General features: G+C 32.3%; 1 protein-coding gene across 6 annotated transcripts in view; it reads right to left on the bottom strand.

Annotated features, from left to right (window-relative positions):
* KrT95D (phosphofurin acidic cluster sorting protein KrT95D) overlaps positions 1-21,504 on the bottom strand; it is a 64,152-nt gene that overhangs the window by 33,145 nt on the left and 9,503 nt on the right. For 4 of the 6 annotated variants that reach the window (XR_013879367.1, XR_013879366.1, XM_080159822.1 and 1 more), the window contains exons 2-10: positions 14,794-14,923; positions 11,196-11,269; positions 10,288-10,395; positions 8,061-8,169; positions 6,222-6,288; positions 5,700-5,791; positions 3,016-3,090; positions 1,461-1,575; positions 533-599 (exon numbers count right to left, since the gene is read on the bottom strand). Coding sequence is in view for 4 of the 6 variants with exons in the window: in XM_080159820.1 (XP_080015946.1) it covers positions 533-599; positions 1,461-1,575; positions 3,016-3,090; positions 5,700-5,791; positions 6,222-6,288; positions 8,061-8,169; positions 10,288-10,395; positions 11,196-11,269; positions 14,794-14,923 (837 nt within the window). In the remaining 2 variants the exon portion in view is untranslated. The remainder of the gene's footprint in view (positions 1-532; positions 600-1,460; positions 1,576-3,015; positions 3,091-5,699; positions 5,792-6,221; positions 6,289-8,060; positions 8,170-10,287; positions 10,396-11,195; positions 11,270-14,793; positions 14,924-21,504) is intronic. The other 2 variants (XM_080159824.1, XM_080159821.1) reach the window with 1 other exon arrangement.

Below are 21,504 nucleotides of genomic sequence, written 5' to 3'. Positions count from 1 at the left end.
TTTCGAAGCCAAACTGGATTAGTTATTTCTTTCATCGTATTATAAACAGCTTTCCGCGGATACAGAATGTACAATTATAAGATAAAAACCAGTTTTTTAGCCGAAAGCACGGGCTAAAAAACTGGTTTTAATCTTATGATTGTTCATTTTTATATTCGTAGAAAAGCTGTTTATAATACGATGCTAGACATAGTTTTTTTCGTATGGATGAGAACCGGTTCCTATCCACCGGATTCGAATGAATACGAGAATAGTTATTTCTTTCATCGTATTATAAACGGCTTTCCGCGGATATAGAATGTACAATTATAAGATTAAAACCAGTTTTTTTAGCCCCAAAGTGCCGCAGACACGGGCTAAAAAATGGTTTTAATCTTGTGATTGTACATTTCTATATTCCTAGAAAACTGAATGTAATACGATGCTAGACATAGTTTTTTCGTATGGATGAGAACCGGTTCCTATCCACCGGATTCGAATGAAAACGAGAAATAAAATTACACATTTCATACCTATAAGAATTTAAAAATACCTTTTGAGTAGAGCAACAAACTTTTGTCTGATGTTTCTCTGTCTTGCAGCGGAATTCAGCAGACCTGCTAAAAAAATTATTGAATTGAAATTTCGGCTGGTTCCCTCAAAGTACCTAGGTAGTCGAGCACAGTAACCCTCCCTCCCTCCCCCTTATTTTGAAGTAAATTGAAATTATTAATGATAGGGGGGGGGGGTGTGTGTGCTAAATATACAATTTTAGGGAAAGCACAGAAATTTAAAGATTTATGAAAGAAAAATAGACGAAATCGTTGCCCAAAGGGAACTATCCACGAACAAGAGCAAGTGATTCCAAGCACCTAGTAAATATACTAGGTTTATATTTAATATTTTATTTATCGACTGAAAAGTTTAACTTCACCATGGTTTTATGTGAAAAAAAACTTTGAAATGTAAAGCATTTAGGGATGCAATATCATCAAATGCTTTGTTGAGTTCTAAGGACAAAATAAAATAACACGACAGAAAAGCATCAAATGCTGTAAATTGCAAAAGTATATTAATTAAACTGTTTACAATATTACGAACGCTTTTCTGAATATACATTTTTATCAAAATAATATACTTTTGTGTTGAGGCTTTTAAACAACAGTTTGAACTCATCAAAACATTTGATGATAGTGTACCAAAAAATGCCTAACATTTCAAAGTTTTTTCATATAAAACCATGGTGAAACCTAACCTTTTAGTCAAGTATTAGATAAACCAAGTATTAAACATAAACCTAGTATATTCACTAAAAAAAATACTATGGATCAATGCTGGTAGATGCTTAGAATCACTTGCTCTTGTTCGTGGATAGTCCCCTTTTGTAAGTCTAACATAATGCTGATAAAATGAAAAAGAGGAAAAAAGAATTGTTAGTTCTTCTGATTACAACACTGGTGTAAAAAAAATGCGCTAAATACCTTTAGCGGATTTTCTTCTATCCGATCTGACGTCATCCAGCATTGGTTCCGAGTCTGATCCCTCTTCAGGAGACGTGTACTCGTCCTCATCCTCAGAGTACAGTTCACTTCGCTCCTGGAAATTTAAAAAACTTTTTTAAAAAAGGGAATAGTAGCTTACGCAATAATCTGTAAAGTAATGCGCTTATTAGGTCAAACTGCTTTTAAATATGCGTTTGGTCAACATCAAGAACGGTTAGACTTAATAAGCGCATTTGACTGGAAGCTTGCTCACAATATTACGGATTATCGCGTAAGCTACAAATTCCTTTAAAACAAAATCTGACAATATAGTAAGATTAAAATAATATAAAAGATGAATTTAAGATAAAACTTGTGATAACATTACAAGTAACAAATAACACATTCATTGCCAAATATAAGAGAATATTTCCATTCATTTCAATTTACTAGAAATACCAAAACAACATGGTCGTACTAAAAGTGTAAAATGCCGCGTTTTGTAAAAAAAAATGTCGTCTTTTTATACGTACGAAGTGTACAATAGTATTACATGTGGACAGTGCCGCGTTTTGATTCTAAAAACTTTATAATGAAAAAAATCTTCTTTTATTAAGTATTTCTAAAAACATTTGCGATTAAAATAATCTACGCAACAAGATATTATATACACCAAAGAATTAATAATATATAATATAAGATTCCAACAAAAGTAGACTAACAATTTTAATAAATATATTAGTTTTAAGAATTTTCCTAATGTTCCATTCATTAAAAACTTTGGATCTAATGCAGTTTAATGTAAAAAGTTCATTCTCTATAAAAATTCAAAAACTTTAAAGGCTGCTGGCGGCCAAACGGCTGTACGTACAATATGTTATGCCTGTACTTAGTTATAAGCGGCATAAGATGGCCAAAAGATAATCTGGAATAGTCAAGATTCATTGATGCACAGGAAAAATCTTATCTGAAGAAAACAAGCATAAAAAAGTCTTTTTCGCGCATTTATGTGCGCTGCGAGAAAACTTTACACTTACCTAGGTATGTAATGGCTACTTCAGATTATTGGTAGGCTTTTTTTGTCACTTAAATTTTGTACGAAAATAATATACCTACACGTTTAGCAGTTTGGCCGATAGAAGTCTTTAAAGTTGATTTTTGGAGATATTCGTTACCAGGAACATATTACCGTGGACTGCAGAGATGGGTTTTTGAAAGATGAATGCCGCGTTTCTTGATTGATTGATTGATTGACTAGTCAGAGTATACAACTATTTATTTAATTATTTCGCTTCTGTTGGTACGGCCATCAGATAAGAAAAACAAATTATCTTCAATCCATTTTTGCTGCATATTAATTTATGCATCTTTTTAGAGCTGTATTAGACATTATAGAAATGGTTAAAAAAATAACTTTAAAATTTTGAATTCTTAAGTTGTATACTCTGTATAACGATATAGTCTTCGTTCAATCATTAAATATCTAAAAAATGTCGAACAAACGCGGCATTCTTTTTTAAGAACCCATCTCAGTAGATCCAAAACGTTGTATTACCTGATCTCCTAGAACCATTTGTTTTCCTGGTTCTTCATGGTCCACAGGTTGAGAGGTCAGGGACTGCATGTACACCTTAATATATACATTAATCTTAATATCTTTCTGATGATTGCAGAAGCATGAAACTCTGAGTAAAAGAAAATAAAAATTCAAGATAAAATGTTGTTTTACTTTTAAGTATATACATTAATGGATACTTTATTAAAAAAAACAACTAGCAGATAAGCCCCCTAGAGGCCTCTGGAGGCACTTGAGTTGAATTCCAAAGCCAAATTTTTTGTTTTAGATTTAAAAAGAAAAAGTGAAAAAATTGAAATTAAAATTTTTTTTTGCTTGGGTTGTTATTTTTTAAGGGGCGGTTGTACAGAATGTACATCTAAAGCAGCAAAATGGAATTTCACCTTAATCTTCTGAATTTTCTAGATCATCATTGGCAGAAGAGTCCCCATTGTCAAGAGGATCCTCCAGATGATTATTTCCACCAAAGATCAAGAAGATTTAGTTATGAAATTATTATTTAAACTTGTCTAGCTTGAGTAAGGCTTTATGTAAATAGGATGCCAATATTAATGATTCTTATGTAAATGTAAAAGTCTAAATGATTCTTTTCTTGATTTTGCTTTTGCTGCATTTAATTCCCTTAACTTAACTTAAATTAGCAGTCATAGGCAGGAAAGATAATTTATGAATAGACCTTATTAATTGTTAATTTTATTTCCAGATATCCTAAGTGTTTTATTTAAAATGAATGTCTGAAACAATCTGAAAGAAACCAAAGATTTAAAAAGGTAGAATTTTGACTCTTTTTTACAATTTGCTCAGTAGCCAAGAGAGGTGGGGCTGAGGCATTGTTGATGTTGATCCTGATCTTGTCTTGTTAAGGACTGTTGCTGCTGATGGTGATGGTGACAGAGATGATCTGGTAGAGTTCAGAGAGGATCAAGCAACACTAGAGTTGGTCAACTGTGGATAAATGTCTGGCACTCAAATCCCCAACACCCTACCAAACAAGGGTTGAGCTTGAGTTGGGAAGCTTGCAGGTGTGTAAAGTTTAATTTAATGCTATCTGATGTTTAAAGCAATCAAATTCATGCAAGCAAAGTTGATCTCCTTAAAATTGAATCTGGCACTGAATAGTTTAAATTGTCTGATGATTATGTATCCATTCAATCCTAATCTGATGATCTTTAGGAGTGGCTTGGAGTGGAGCCAGCCCAGTAGAGAGGGAACCCTGCAAGAAGTGGCCTAAAAGCAAAACTGCCACTTATCAGCAATTGAGTCCTTTAAGTCATCTTTAATAGTGTTGAACAAAAGAATCTTAAGTCAAGTCTTTAAAATAACTGATGATTCATTATCATCATCTTCCAGCTCCTCAAGTATATCTTTTTTAGAGCTGCAGCTGCTGACAATCACAAGCTGACAAGGAGCACCAATTGACAAAGGAGCACCCATTGACAAAGAAGTACTAGAGGATGATTGCTGATGATCTGATCAAGATGATGATATAGTTGATGATGATACCAAAGATGATGATATAGTTGATGATGATACCAAAGATGATGATGAAAGTAATGATGAAGAAGCTATGAGTGATGAAGTTATTGATGTTGACAGCCAAGAAATGTTGAAGTAAAAGATGCTTGAGAAAGACTATGTAAGTTTAATTATTATTGTAAACCAATTTATTTTAATTTCTTTCTTCAATAATTCAAATTCAATCAATTTCTTTTACAAAAGCAGATAAAGTTTGACCTTCTGTCACTAAAAAATATTCAATTCAAAATCATTCCAAAAGTTTTATTTTTATCAATTTTAAACATTTTAAATTTTAAATCAAATGCATATATTTATTGTAAAGGATATCTGGATTAGTCTAATGGTCTATTCTTTTTAGGTTTACCGCACCTTTGATGTAAGAAACTATTGAACAAATTAAGAAACTGTGTGTAAATAAAGTTGAAATATTTGCAGAAGTCAACACAGAATGGCTAGAAACAAACTTTAAATTTCTACCTGTGGGCAGTCAAGCTGAAATACTATGCAGGTCAGAACAGCGGTTTCTCCTGGGACGGTGGTGGTACCCTCCCCCCCCCCCAAAAAAAAAGTTATTAACATTCCCAAAACCTAATAAAGCTACCCTGTAGAGGAGAACCCGATCAGTTCAGCGGTTAGGAAGATCCTTCAGTTTCAGTACAAACAAACAGAAAAAATAGACATTCTTTCACATTAAAAAAAAATGTTAGTAATAGAAAGTTATTGTTAGAAAAGGGAGAATGTCTTGTCCAAAAAAACAGGCGCAAGTCGTTCTCATGCAATTAAGACTTCTGGACAAAGATATATTACAAAAAAAGGATTGGTTATCTGTTGGTTTGTAGTCAACCTAATATCCTATAGTTGGCGTTAGGACATCGGATCCCATTACAAGCGGATAATGCTCTGGACTCCTCGACTCTATATGATCACTTGAATTCGAAGGAGAATACAGCGTTTCCAAGGAAACTTAAACAGAGCTGGATCTTTAAATCATTTTAGTGGTGAGCCAGATCGGGGTGAGCCGAATTTCAGCCAACCACAGCGCGGCATTTCATAAAATGATGAACTCTCATTGGTGGAAAGTTGGCTCACCACTAAAATGATTTAAAGATCTAGCTCAGATAAAAATAATAAGATATAAGACCAACCTTGCCAAGTAGGCCGCCACCTCCCTTGTTGTCAACCAGTTCAAGCTCTTGTTCCATTTCACGTTGAAGCACGTGACTCATGTTGATTAAACCTACCAAAACAATGGCAATTAAGTATAATAGCAGTATTAAATATTTGTTTATCCCACGAGTGAAAAGTGAAATAGGAAATTTAACATTAACAACGAAACTGGTAGGTATTAATTTTATGATTTCTATATTCATGGAAAATCGACTATAATACATACGATACATGCTTTTTCAATAAGGCCAAGAACCGGTTCTGAGATATTTTTTCACTTAGTATGTCGACACAATTGTAAAACAATAAGTGTGCGTTCGCTATAGGTTACAATAAAATAACAAAAATTAATCAAGGTTCAAGTATCACAGCGTTAAAATAGTTCTTTAGGCATAAGTTACGACATGATTGTCGACATACTGATCCAAATACACAAGCCCCAATATTGTGACGTATTGATACTAAATTCAAAAAAGTTACGCTTTTAAAAACCAGCTCACCAGTTCCGAGGGTTTTATAACCGAGTATCGTCCTGTTCTTGTACTTCTTTCTACGTTGGAGCATTATCTAAATAAAAAAAATGAGCAAATTATAATTTTGAACATTTTTTTAACATGAGTACGTGATAAAAATTAATGACAAAACAACAAGGGTGACAACGCCAACAAGCTGCGAACCACAAATTAAATCATGGATGAAAATACGGACAAGGTAATTTTTTAGAACTGTTATTTATTTTTTTAATATTATTATTTTTTTGTGGTTTAACTGACAGACCGACCAACCAATTAAATCAAAAGTTTTAGACATGGTTGGCAAGATAAGGCCAAACATACACAAACGTGTTATAGATAAATCTAAAGAGCACCAGGGTTTTATATGAAAAAAAAACTTTAAAATGTTAAGCATTGTTTGGTGCAATATCATCGAATGTTTTGATGAGTTCAAACTGTTGTTTAAATCTTTGACACAAAATAAATTATTGTGATTAAAAATGTATATTTAGAAAAAGGGTTGGTAACTTGTAAACAGTTTAATTAATGTGCTTTTGCAATTTACAACATTTGATGCTTTTCTGCAGTGTTATTTTATTTTTTCCTTCGAACTCAACAAAGCATTTGATAATATTGCTTTAAAAATTTCTTAACATTTCAAATTTTTTTTCCTATAAAACCATGGTGAAACCTAACTTTTAAGTCGATAAAGCAAATATTAAACATAAGCCTAGAATATTCACTAAAAAAATACTATGGGTCAATGCTGGAAGATGCCTAGAATCACTTGCTCTGGTTCGTGGACAGTCCTCTTTTCAACATTAAGTATTAGGAAAACAAAAAGAAGAACTCAACTGATTAATTTTGAAAATTCATTAAAAATGGTAATAAACAAAAAACAAATGAAAATAAAAAGCTAATTTAAAATGTTTTTTTTCGGTTTTAACCACCAACAAAAATCCATAGCAAAAGTCCATCTTGAAAAAAATGCTGTTTTCGCCTTAAAAAGGTCCTAAATTACTATTTTTTCTTAAGAAACTTCAAATTTATTTTTTAAATGCATGTACACACTGTATAAATATTAAAAACATTAGAATTCATAACAAAAAAAGCCTTTTTTTTCAATGCAACATTTTCATTAAAAAAAATAGAAAGAAGTCAAAAGGTACATAAAAAAAAACAAGTTGTCAACCAGGGGCGTCCAAGCTTTTTTATAATTTTTTTTTTTGGGGGGGGGGTAAAATTTTGAAAATAAAAATCTTTTTTTTTTTTTTTGGGGGGGGGGGGTAATCTTTATTTCATAGAGGCATTTTTTTATTTAGGGGGGGGGGGGGGGTTAAAAATTGAAAATCCAATATTTTGGGGTTGCCTATGGCACCCCCAAATTCATTTTTTTTTTTTTGGGGGGGGGAATCACCCCTTCCCCCCCCCCCCTTGAACGTCTATGTTGTCAACTGTAACTGTTTTTTTCCACGATTTTTTCCAAAAATATGAATACCAAGATAAAAAATAACAAAAGATTTCTTTTATAAAAGAATTTCATAGTAACGCATACCATTTAAAATAAAAATATTTACCATTGCTATTTCATAGACTAAGACTAGCGGCTTCGCCTTAATTTAAAAAAAAAATTGGAGGAGGATTATTCTTTTCTAGGGGCGATTTCTCTTGGGAGGGTGGCATTGTGGTACCCTCCCTCAAAATAGTTATTAATTAACCTTTCCGGGACCTATGAGAACCGGGAAGAAGAACCCGATCGGTTCAGCGGTTAGCGAGATCCTTCGGTACAAACATACAGACATCCTGTTACTTTATTACAAGGAAATAAAACTACTATTTATTTACCTGTAGAGTATTTCCCTCCCTCTTGAGGAAGTGTGGATATTGTAAAGAGAAGGTAAGTTCAAGCTCTGTGTCCAGTAGTCCTGTGGGGGGTAAGGGTATCTCATTGGATCTAAAAAAACAATTAAGGATATTAGAAAATAGGGTTGGGCCGGATACCGGATATTAAAACTATCCGTTTACAAGATAGCCGGCTGATTTTTGACGCCGGATACCCGGTTATCTGGTAATTTGCCGGATATCGAACAATGGCCAGATATCCGGCCCAACCCTATTAGAGAATAGATAAGTCAGGGATCTAAAAGGTTAAGACTAGGGATGGCAATCCGGATCCGGGATCCGGAATCCGCCCAATTTTTGGGCAAATTTTGGAATCCGAATCCGGAATCCGTTTTTAATAGCGGATTCCGGATTCTTAATTGGTAGGCTAAAATTACAAATACAAAGAACAGTTTTTTTCAGACAAAACTTATTTAAAATGTGGCAGACATAACCTAAAAAGTATTTTATTGTTTCTTCTTAACTACAGGTAGCTATTTATTTTCATTTCACAGCTTTTCATGCTTCATTTATTTTTTCTTAAAAAGCCTTTTAAAATACTGCTAGAATCTGGAATCCGAATCCGGAATCCGCAAGGAATCCGCCACTTTTTGGACGGATACTTTAAGAATCCGGAATCCGAATCCGGCCCAAAAATTCGACGGATTGCCATCACTAGTTAAGACAATGGCCGATTAATTAATGTTCATCCTCAAAGATGATACACAAAAATACCCCTTCCGTAGATTACAATTAGTAGTTGAATTAAAATCCAATTAAAGTACACAAAGTTGTTAAGCCAACAAATAAGAGAACGTGATTATAAAACTTTGGGAACTGGTGTAATAAACAGACAAAAAGGCCCTTTCCTCACAGAATGTAAGGTGATTGCCACAGTCGCAAATTTATTTTCGTTAAAACAACAAAGACTAGATATTGGTTTCTAAATTAATGGATTTAGTTGTAAAAAAAAGAAGCAGCCGGCTAAATATGCCAAGCCTTTAAAAAATAAATAGCTTTCTAAGCAGCAAATGTATGAATTAAGTAAACATTTATTTAGACTCGACTTGCACTATTGTTTTTACATCAATGCAGTATGTTGACAATAGACTATGAAACTTTCAGTTCAAGGTCAGAATGTGACAATTAGCAGAAGACAACATAAACAAGGATGACAACATCCATAAAAGCGAAGCACTGAAACGGTAGGACAAAATGTCAAAGCAAAATTGTAAGTAAAATTGTTGAAAAACGGCTTGATACAGAATAATGTTTATTTAAATACCTACATTTTTAGGACTTGATTATAGAGTTGCTTCGCTTATAATATTGTACTTTGTTGTCCCAGGAATCAGTATATCAAAAATCAGATCAATCGGATTATTATATTAGATCACATATAAATTTGTTGTTAAAAAAGTAAAAAGATCAACATGTTTTAAATGGACGTACGGACATTCTGGTAATGATTATAGAGTTGCTACGCTTTCTAAATCTTACCTAACTACTACAGGAATCACCATGCAAAGTTTGAAATCAATAGGACAATTTTAACATGCCTAAATTAGCGAAAAAAGCTATCCGTTACGGACGGACGGACGTACGAACGGACCGATCCTAATTATAGAAAAGCTTCGCTTTTAAAAATATCTAAAGAAATGCCTAGCTCTACCCCGTTGTGACAAGTATGCCTACCTATCATAAACTTTTACAAATATCAAAAAGGTATAATAAACTATCACAGTATAAGACCTAACTTACTTTACAAAGGTAAATATTAGGGTTGGGTCGGATACTTTTTTGGCCGGATGCCGGATATCCGGTTGATTTCTAATGCCGGATATCCGGTTCCGGCAATCATGCCATTGTTCGATATCCGGCAAATTATCAAGCATTAAAAATCAGCCGGATATCCGTTATCCGGATAGTTTCAATATCTGGTATCCGGCCGGATATTGAAAATTGCGGGATATCCGGCCCAACCCTACTATTTACGACAATCAGATTTACTGAATTAATCAATCACTTATTCACGAAGCACGATGCTACGACTTCCAAACAATATGGTCATAAAATCGATCAAAGAATTGAGGTTTTTAGAGATACATCCTTTACATGCCTAATGATGTTAAGAAATAGATTTTTTCCAAGACAAATTTTCTAAAAGCTATGTCTATTCTATAACAGTCACCTGAGTGTTCGTTTACAGCTCTGCATCTTTACAGCAATTACAATAGAGTTCAGTTCAGAATCAAGAGACTTGTACAGCTCAAGGCGAGCAAGGGTCAGAGAACACAATCTAAATACAAATAAGGATTAGCGGCATTGTTCACAACAAGTTGAATATACCATATTGCCTTGTGAGCAAAAGTCATAAAACACAGCCTAAATGCAATCAGTAAAGAGGAGTTTTTTCCTTTTGAGTTTCTTTGCGTTTTAGTAAAATTAGGTAAGAAATATTTATAGGCCTATGAAAATTATTCTTATCTTAGCAAGTTTAATTAATTCATTTTAAATTAGTTCACACTTAGTACCTACTTAGTTAGACTTATAATATACAAAACAAAAATTGCATTGTATTTTAAGGTCAGGTTAAAGGCAAATTAGGAGAAATCAAATACATATTCGGAAGTCTACATGCATGTTTTAGAACTATTTTACAGCAAATATATAAGTTTACTAAAAAAAAAGTTTTAATGTATTTAACTAAATTTTAGGACAAAAATCTTTACTAAAATTGTCAAAAAGCATATCATTAACTAAAATTCTTAGAGATTTTAACCATTAAAATCAAATTTCCTCCAAATTAAGGGAAACCCCAAAATAAATTCTGACAGAATCCAGAGCTAGATCTTTAAATCATCTCAATGGTGCGCCAAATCAGGATGAGCCAACTTTCTACCAATGAGAGCACAGCATTTTACGAAATGCCGCGCTTTGATTGGCTGAAATTCGGCGCACCCCGATTTGGCGCACCATTAAAATAATTTAAAGATCCAGCTCAGTAAATCACATAAAGACTACGGACAAACATGACCAAAGAGCAGCTTCGCTACTAAAACAAGACAACAAGAACAAGATCAGTACAAAAGAGGTTACCTGGGTATACAATTAGGCGGAGTTCTTTCTACTTCCCAGGTGGCAAATAGTTTCATAGGCACTGGCTTTCCACCCTGACAACAAAAATATCATTATTATTACAAATCATTGATTATTCCAATTATTCTCCACTGAAAGCTTTAATTGTAAAGAAATCTTCTTTGACTCATCGAAATAAATAAAAGGAAAAATATTTCCATTAACCATATATTCAATAATCTTAAGCAGCATAGTGGAGTCGGAGCCGTGAAGTCATCATATTTTGCTGGAGCCGTTATAATGCCCCTTTTAAGTTTTTCAAGTTCATTTTTATCAAAAATTGAACTTTTAAAACCTTCAAGTCAAAAATAGACTTGGCAAAAAATGATGAGTTTAGGTCGGAGCCGGAGCCAAATCCGGAGCCAGAACTAAAGCCGCACCAAAATCAAACGGCTCCGCACCACTAATATTAAGAATATTTGAAAAAATCTTAATTTTCTTCCAAGCAGCTTAAAAACTAGGATGTCTTTAGTGTAAATCTCGGATGAATGTGTTACTTATACCTACAATTGTAATACGTTTTAAAAAAATTTCACTAAAACTGAAAATTATTAAAATTTTACAAATGCATAGCCAAAATGTTATGAAATTATTAATACAACATAAATTTTGTACTTTAACAGCAGGCAAATAGCTTAGGGTCAAGCGGGGCATTAACCGGTAAGGGGCATTACCGGTAATTTTTAACCCACCTTCAGAAAATGACATTTTTCTCCATGTTCTAATCGACTGACAGAAAAAAACATAAAAACAAATTTGTTCCTTATTAAATTGCCTACAAAAAAGTATAAAATGAAATTTTTGTGAGATAAATTTTAAGGGTACTTTTGGGGTCTCAAAGTCGGACGAAAAAATTTTTTTTTCAAAAATTTTTTCACCTATGTGTATAAAGATCGACCTACACAAAAATTGGTAAGACCTAGAACTGATCCGTAAAAACCTTTTGAACTAAGAATTGCCCGCTCTTTCCAAATCCGTTGAGAGCTTAAATGTAGAGTTAATATTTTTTTCAAAAATGACTAAAGTTCGCGCGGGGTATTTTTCGGTAACGTCGAAAAAAAAATTCAAATTCGATTTTTAATATCAATTTTCAGGTTTTCTTTAGTAAAATCTAAAATTCAATATGGGCTTTTTAAGGATTAGGCCAAAAAGTGAATAGAACAGATTTTTTTATATAAAAAAATTCAAATTTTATTTTGAAAGAAAATTTTTGTGAGAAAAAAAATCGAAATTTCTTGTCCTTAAAAAAAAATGATTTTTGACATAGAAGGAATAGTCCGATCTTTATGAAAATTTTTGTGGATAATCCCTATAACCTATACTAATTATGATTATTTATGTTTGACTGGCCGTTTGGCCGTTTTTCATCGATTTTTTTTAGGTTGAAAAGACGTTACCCACAATGCCCCACCATGGGGCATTTATCGGTAATTTCTTTGAGTCCAATTATGACAAACTTCTAAAAGTCCTAGGATAACGTCCTATTAGGACCTGATAGTCCTTTCCGTAAGTTTTCTAATGGTTTTGGTCCCATTTAAAAATATTAATATTTACCCCATTTTTTTTTCAAAAAACCGAAAAAATTACCGGTAATGCCCCGCCTCACCCTAGAAAAATGGAAAATTGAAGCAAATAAATTTTTGAGGAAAAAAACACAACAAGGTAGTGTTTAACCACATACTTTCTTTAAAACTACTTGATTTTTAATCAAAACAAATGACCTAATTTTGAGATTTAATACTTAAAAATGTTTGGTTTGTCTTGTTCTAATATTTTTTATTAAAGGAAGCCTGCATGAAATACACCGGTTTACTAAAATAATTCCACAAGTAGACCTAATACCATTAATTTGAAGCCTACAGATTCAGTAAAAGACAAGTTAAAGGCACTTTAAAATGTCTTTTTAGTAGGTTGAAACTTTTCTATTTTTTTCTAACCCTCATAAAAGAAATTTCATTATTAAAGGGTAGTTGCACGAAATGCATTTGAACTTAACTTAGTGAACCGCATATTTTTCCTAGTTAACGGGTTAAACTACATTTATATGGCATATATTTGAAAGAATTTCATTTTTTACCACGTAGTTTTTAAAAGATCAAGACTTGAATATCGTCTTTTTGTGATTAACCCATTAACCAGGAAAAAATATGCGGTTCACTAAATTAAGTTCAAATGCATTTCGTGCAACTACCCCTTTAACCAACTAGAGCAAAATTTTAAGCTTATTTTGGATATATATTTAGAATGCAAGTAACCTCACATATTTTGTTTAGTAGATCAATAATACATTTATATAGGTATTTAACGAAGAAAAATTTTCTTCGTATATTTCTTTTGTTTTGGTGGGGTAAAATATTAGTAAGGTGGGGGGGTGGTTTAATGCAACCATCTCGTAATCAATGTATAGATGGCACTTAGAATTCGAATTTTGATCTGAAATTTTGCATGGGTAATCCTTGGTAGGTCTATTTTCCCTAAATCAAACAAAAAAGTTGAAAAAGTAACGGCTAACGGCTCAGCCGTTTAGCCGTTTTTTTTGGCTATTTTAGGGCAAATCTGTCATAAATTACGTAGAGGAATCAACATTTTGAAACATATTTTTGCTTTAAATCATGTGAATTGATACAAAAAACATTTTTTAGATTTCTAGTACCAGCAACTACCGGCTAGAACCGTTTGAAAACGTTTTGAAGCGGAAAAGAATATTATGTGGAGATAGGTTTCATGTTAAATTAGAAGTAAACATTTGTGCCAAAAGTCAAGTTTCACTTTTGCATGTAGCAGGTGAAATTTAATATCTAAATTTATTATATGAGAGTTAGAAATTTTTGAAAGATTTTCAAATCCCTAAATTTTTTTTTAAAAATGCCAAAAACTTTTTTGTTACAAAAGCTGGAGGCTTCAAATTTCGTAAGTTGAGTCTACTTTTGGCAGTCTTTTAGCAGTTACAGTGGTGAATTTCCTACAGGCTTCTTTTAAGTTATTAAAGCAGTAGAAAAGAGACCTTATTTTGATTATTTTCATCATTTTTCTCTTCTTCTAAAGTTTTATTAAACATTTTTTTGATTAAAAACTCCATATTATTGTCGTAACTCAACCGTGCCTTATCTGATTTTTATTATTGTATTATATATCCTTGCGATAAGAAGAATAAATAAAACTAATATAAAAAAATTTATATTCATATTTTAATATCTTTTTTATCTATTAGACGCAATACTTTTTACTTAAATGGTAAGATCGAGAGAAAAAAGGAGAAAGAGGGGAAGGGCAGGGGATATAGAAAGAAAATAAATAGCAAGAGATAGAGAGAGAGAGAGAGGGAAAGAGGTATTTTAAGAGACTGATATAGGATTAAAAAATTATCAGATCTTTGATCGAATTAGACAGACTTTGAAGTATGAAATCAAATTTCAATTTCTTTCCCTTTTTTAAAAATAGCTCAAATGTAAAGTACACTTACAAAATTGACAGTATTAGGTTGCTTTATAACTAAAAGTAAAAACGCAAGTAATAACTTATGTTAAAGCGTAGATGTGCCTCTAAAACTAACTCCTACCTTGTTAGAGCCGGTCAACTGTTGGGGGAGGGTTTGAACCATGGGCGAGCCAATTGTCCCCGCCATGCCGAGGGGGCGATGCATCGCCCCGGCGGTTGCACTCGCCATTACCAGCTCACCTTTGCTCCGCCTGAAAAATTTAACGTTATAGTTCTTTGTAAGTCTAAATAATATAAACACATTTGTTCTGTGTAAAACTCTTTGAAAATATCAAGGACATATTTGTACTGATTATTTACATGATTACATGATTATAGGTAGAGATAGGCCTATGAATGCATAAAATGATACAAATAATGCCTTGGGCCTAGCTAAAGTAATTGTGTCTTGCGCCTGATTGCTACTAGATAATTGCAGGGCACGCGTCAATCAAATATTCATAATCTGCTCTATAAAGTGTTGACTTTATATCAAGCATAGATAGATAGTTGTGGATGCGAAGCATTTCTGTAAAAGTCTTATATGTACGTTCAAAGAATTTGAAAATTGAGGATCGCATCTCCAGAACCCTATCGGTTCAGTAGATATTGCGAAATTAAGCTTCAGACAAAAAATCCTTACTACTTTTATATAATATGATTTTTTAAAAAGTTTCAGTAGGTACTTTCTACAAAAAAAATCTATTTAGTAAAATTCAAACAATTGATTGAAGTTTTTTTTAAAGAATCAATTTAATGCATGTCAAAATTTTGAAGCAAAAAAATAATATTCTGACTAGATTTTTTCATTTAAACAGGTCTTGCAATTTCGAGGTTTCTAAATTTCTTTCTTTGTTAATTTTGCAACTTATTGTAGTGTGTCCAGCTTCATTGCAGTTTTGACACAATGGGCGACCTTTATCCCTTTCTACAGCAACTAGCGGATCTAATAATGTTAGTATTAAAGGGTATAGTATAATAATATATATTTAAAATTTTGCAAAACAAATGACATTTTTATAAGAGAAGCTTTGCTATAATTAAAGTCGGTTTGTCTGTCCCTTATCGTGTATTTAAGCAGTTTTGAAACAAATTTACTAACAATTTTGTGTGAATTTTTATATTTATATTCTGCTTATTTCGTTGTGACACTCAAAAGTGTTAATATCCGTTTCAGAGCTTCGCTTTAATGAATGTTGTCATCCTTGTAATAAGTAAATTAATGAAATAGAAAGATTGAAAGGAAAGAACAATATAAATTAAGTATTTCAAACAAAGTTAAAGGACAGACAGAAAAAAAATAGTGGCTTAGAAATCAAATTTAATTTAAATGTTTCAGAAATACAGAAAGGAAGACATACGCACATTTATAAAAATTGAGCAGCTTTGTTACTAAAACTATTCATAATAATCATTGTATATATGTTTTCAGTATATCCCATAATATAAAGTACTAAGCTTTTTTTGTGTGTAGCGAAGAATCTCACTCACCACTGAACCGATATGGTTCTTTAGAGGGAAGCTTCTTATAGGATGGTTTTAGGCTATTTCATTTTTATAAATAAGCCTGGGTATTGTTTTAAGCTATTTTTCTGCCCTTCTATATCCCTTCGAATACCCTAGATGCTAGGGGCGCATTACCATCAATGAGGTAAATCTTTCCCCCCCCCCCCAAAAAAAAGCTGTCTATTTAAAATTACAGCGTAGCTTTTCTATAATTAGGGTCAGTCCGTACGTCCCTGCGTCCATAACGTTAGCTTTTTTGTTAACTTAGGCATGTTAGAATTGTTCTATTGATTCCTGTATTAGTTCTGTACGATTTGGAAAGCGTATCAACCCTATAATCATTACCAGAATGTCAATACGTTTATGTTGATTTTTAACTTATATTATAAGTACAATATTATAAGCGAAGCATCTCTATAATCAATTCCTAACAATGTCCGTTTACCCTTAAACAGTATTTTATATTTAAGAACTTTTGCAACAAATTTAGGCAAAATTTTGACAAGACTTATTTATATATATTTTACATATTTACGCTGTTTGTCTGTCACCCCGTTTCAGAGCTTTGCTTTTATGAATTTTGTCATCCTTGTTTAAATATAAATCAACTGGTTGTCAGACCATTACCGATAGACTGAAGGACTTAGTAAATTATAATCTGGATGCTTCTTAGTATGGTAATAAAGTCTTTTAAATAGCAGCCGAGATATTCACGTTTTCCCTAATAATGTTTCTAACGGACAGATGTACCGACAGACGGACGTATCATTTACAGAATAGCTTCACTATTAAAAACGGAAAGGTAACCTTTAAAGATTAAATATGTGTGTTATTAAATTATATCAATTTATAATGGTATTTAATTTATATTAATACAACTTCACAGTATCTATTTTCTAAGCTGGATTTCTCATTTGGGGCTACGAGGTGCCAAGAGTTATGAACTAATCTTGAATTATGAATACTTGAATTTAATCAGGACCTAAATAACTTTTGGCACCTCGTAGCCCCAAGTGAGAAAAACCTTTAAACGTAAAAAATACATGTTATTTTAAGATGCAGTATTAGGTGTTCTTGGATTTTAAATTACAGATTTATGACAACTTTTCTTATTTTTCTTTGCATTTTAAAGTAGAAACATCTGTATATATCAATGAAATATTGTTACATATCATTTAATCAGATTTTTACACCAATTTATTCTAGGAAAAAGTGGGAAAAGCAATGTATGATGATTTTAATGAAAAAATTCACTTTTTAAAAATATTCCTTTGACCACGTTCAGCAAAACGGCTGTATTTTGCCTAATTTTGTAGTATATAAAAAAATCTGTTGCATGGCAACTTTTGAATGGTAATACTAACCCCTGGGACATTTAACTCAAAATTGAGGAAATTTAAAAAATGACCAAAAATCCCACTGTGCCCCCCCCCCCCCAATCATCCTCTAAATGTTTTGTTGGTGCTGAATTTACTTATTTTAGTTAAGATGAAAATCATTTGTAAACATAAGATGCAGATTAACTAGAAAACAAAAAAGAATATGAGGCCTTGTACTATTATGGCTTCAAAATTCCTTACGAAAAAAAAACTAAAATAGAGTCGACCTTGTGGCTACTGAACCTGAGTCAGCCCTAATTAGAAAGATCACCTTGCTATGTAATTATGTAAAAACAAGGATGACAACATCCATAAAAGATCTGAAATAAACGGTAGGACAAACGAACAGTAACAATTGTACAGTGTTAGAACTGAATAATCAGTTTTAAATGTATAAGAGTCGAAGTAAATTTGTTGGAAAACTGCTTGATACATCGATAATGTTTATGGACATACTTACATTTTTAGGACTTGTTTATAGAGTTGATTGGCTTATAATATTGTACTTTGTTGTCCCAGGAACAAGTCATAACAAAATTAAATTGTTGAAAAACTGCTTAAATACAGAATGGTGTTTAGGGACATACTTACATTTTTAGGCTTTGATTATAGATTTCTTTAAAAAGTTTAAAATCAAAATTTTCAAATGGACGTACGGACATTCTGGTAACGATTATAGAGTTGCTACGCTTTCTAAATCCTGCCTAACTACTACAGGAATGGCCATGCAAAGTTTGGGATCGATGGGATAATTCTAACATGCCTAAATTAACGAAAAGAACTAACGAATATTCAAAATAATAATAATATAGCAGAACTAAATAAAATTCAAGTCATTATCATAGTAAAGTTAAGTTGTGCATTGAACATTGTTCCTAAACGTCCAGACATAACCCGTGTATGTAGAAAAGTTTTGCATTTAAAAAAAAATAATAGTTTTCTGTGTCATTATGTTTTACAGTGAAAGATGACACGTTAAAGCTCATTTTCAAACTTAAAATTCCGCTAAAACCCATACACCTTAATTGGACATCTTAATTAGCCCCCCCCCCCCTCTTCTTCACTGCATAGAACAAGGATTACAACATCCATAAAGGCGAAGCTTTAAAACGGTAAAACAAACCAACATTAACAGTCAAAGAGTGCCAGAACTTAATGAGCTGTTTTTAATTGTATAAATCTAGCAAACTTTGTTGCAGGACTGCTTAATTACTGGATACTGTTCAAGGACATACTTACATTTTTAGGACTTGCTTATAGAGGTGCTACCTTAATGTAATGACTAAATTAACGGAAAAAGCTAACTGATCCGGACGGACGGACCAACCCTAATTATAGAAAAAGTTCTCTTTTAAATAATTACAAACTAGTTAATAATTGCTATCTGAAAAAAGCTTATCTACCTAAGAAAAAACTCGTCCTAATTGTAGTACAGCTCTAAACCTTTTTTGTCCTTAGGTAGATCAATTCTATTATATGAAGTAGTAAGTTTTTTATTGTCTGTAGCGAAGGATCTCGCTAACCGTTCAACCAATATCATATGGTTCTCTTTTACAGTGAAGCTTCTTATAGGTCCAGGAAATGTTTTTAACTATTTTGTGAGATGGTTTCTCCCCTCTCCCAAAAAATGCCCCTTCCCCAAAAATCTTTTTCTTTTTTAACTTAAATTGATAATGGGGGTGTAGACTAGGGGATTTTTTTTTCCCGGCTTTTTTTGAAATTCTAGTAGTGCCGTTGCAATTATTATGCCTTTTGGTGAAAAAACACTTGTGTAAAAATTTTAACCATTTTGGACAAGTATTATGCCCAGTAATTTCACTTTGAAATTTTGACGCCCCCCTTATGGGGGTCAAAAAATCATTGCATCAGAACTATGGCTTCATGGTGCTCCCTGAATAGGTCTTGAGGAGTAAATTCAGGAATTTTTGAAATTTTGAAAATATCTTGTTCCTAGACTGAGAAAAGTTCAAAAAACCCCTAAAAAACGCCATTTTTGAAAATTGGCCAATTTTTATAGGTTTTTTGAACTTTTCTCAGGCTAGGAACGAGATATTTTCAAAATTTCAAAAATTCCTGATTCTACTCCTCAAGACCTATTCAGGGAGCACCATGAAGCCATAGTTCTGATGCAATGATTTTTTGACCCCCATAAGGGGGGCGTCAAAATTTCAAAGTGAAATTACTGGGCATAATACTTGTCCAAAATGGTTAAAATTTTTACACAAGTGTTTTTTCACCAAAAGGCATAATAATTGCAACGGCACTACTTGAATTTCAAAAAAAGCCGGGAAAAAAAAATCCCCTAGTGTAGACTTCCCCCACCTTAAAGGCCCTTAGAGGCTTCTAGGAGGCGTAGCGCTATTGTTTTTGATAATAGAATACGGATTATCATTTCTGCACATAATAGTAATTTTAGTAATATTATTGCAAAAAAAATTTAAGTCTTTGAACGTGTTTTTCAGCTGTCGTGAAGGGGGGGGGGGGGCATACAGTAAAATTGACGACCTCTTCATCAGCCCTCAAAATATTATTTAAGATTTTTTCACTTGTTGGTTATACCTTATTCTTGTCGAAAAATGCTGAACCGATGGAGTTCTCCATTGGAGAGACGCTTTGCATAGGGTCTGGGATGGTTTTAAGCTATGTATGTATCTTCCCTTTTCTACCCCTTCGAATACAAAGCCACTTGATTCTAGGGACAAGCATCCTAGTACTGTATAATATAATGTCGTATGGGGGTTTAATTAAAAACAAAGTCACTTTAAAAGAGAACTGAAAAAAATTCCAGAGACAATACTCATATTTTAAATCATTAGTTAAACTCATGAGACATTTCACAAATATTTATAAAAAAAAACAGAAAGTATTTAAATAATATTATGAGGATTTTTTTCGTTTTTCAATATCTAAGGTATGTCTTGTACGTCGGTCTGTACTTCAGTCAGACCGAGTCAGATATGCCCAAAAATACTATATTTTATGAATCATCAATCCCTACAATAATCCTACAACAGGTTTAAAGTGCATATGATATATAGAAGAATATTTCTAACAGTATTCCAATTTTTATAAACTTTTCTTTTTTGACAGCTTACTTTTGGACATAATTATCCCTTACTAATATAAATAGTATTCAGTATGTCTATCCCTGCGAGAAAATTTGAAGCAAACAGACAGTTGAGGCATTTCCTAATATTAGGAAATAACGCAGTTTCTTTCCTTATTTTGTCATTAATATGGATAGGTAATGGTATTCTATAAAACAAAGTTAAAACCGAGCAGTATAAATTCTAGTTTAAAAACATGATAATACTTACAATTACACATAATTTCACAAAAGAGCCATTAGAAAAGATATTGAAAATGGCCGGATATCCGGCCGGATAACCAGCCAGACCGGATATCCGACCTAACCCTTATAAATATACTTCATATACCAAAAACAAATAATTTTTCATAATATTAAAATCTTTCTTTTATACCTATTTTTTGTGTTTTATTACTCCTTTGTTTGAAAATATTGAAACATGTTCAAAATTAGAAAACACTTAAAGTAAATTATTTAGGTATTAGTTTTGATTAACACTGGATTTTAACAATGTAAACATTTATGTGGAAAACCTACTCCATTTTTCTTATAGTATGTTCATCATGTTTAACATACGCGAAAATAAATAGGTTAAAAGGGATAGTTGCATGGAGTACAATTCAGAAAATTGGTTTCGAGCATAAGTTACAAGTTTACCATCAAACATATATAATTTTGCATTACAATAAGAAATCACTAAATTAGTCGTAATGCTGTTTTTGTTAACATAAGCCAGCTATATAAATTGCATATATCAGAAGAATGCAATTTTTAAGTCTTAATATTTTTAAAACTACAAGGTAGAAAATTGAAAGTCTTT

This window comes from Acartia tonsa, chromosome 5 (genome assembly GCF_053477335.1).
Source record: "Acartia tonsa isolate MP-2025a chromosome 5, ASM5347733v1, whole genome shotgun sequence".
Taxonomy (NCBI): domain Eukaryota; kingdom Metazoa; phylum Arthropoda; class Copepoda; order Calanoida; family Acartiidae; genus Acartia; species Acartia tonsa.
This window is presented reverse-complemented; position numbering and strand designations above follow the sequence as displayed.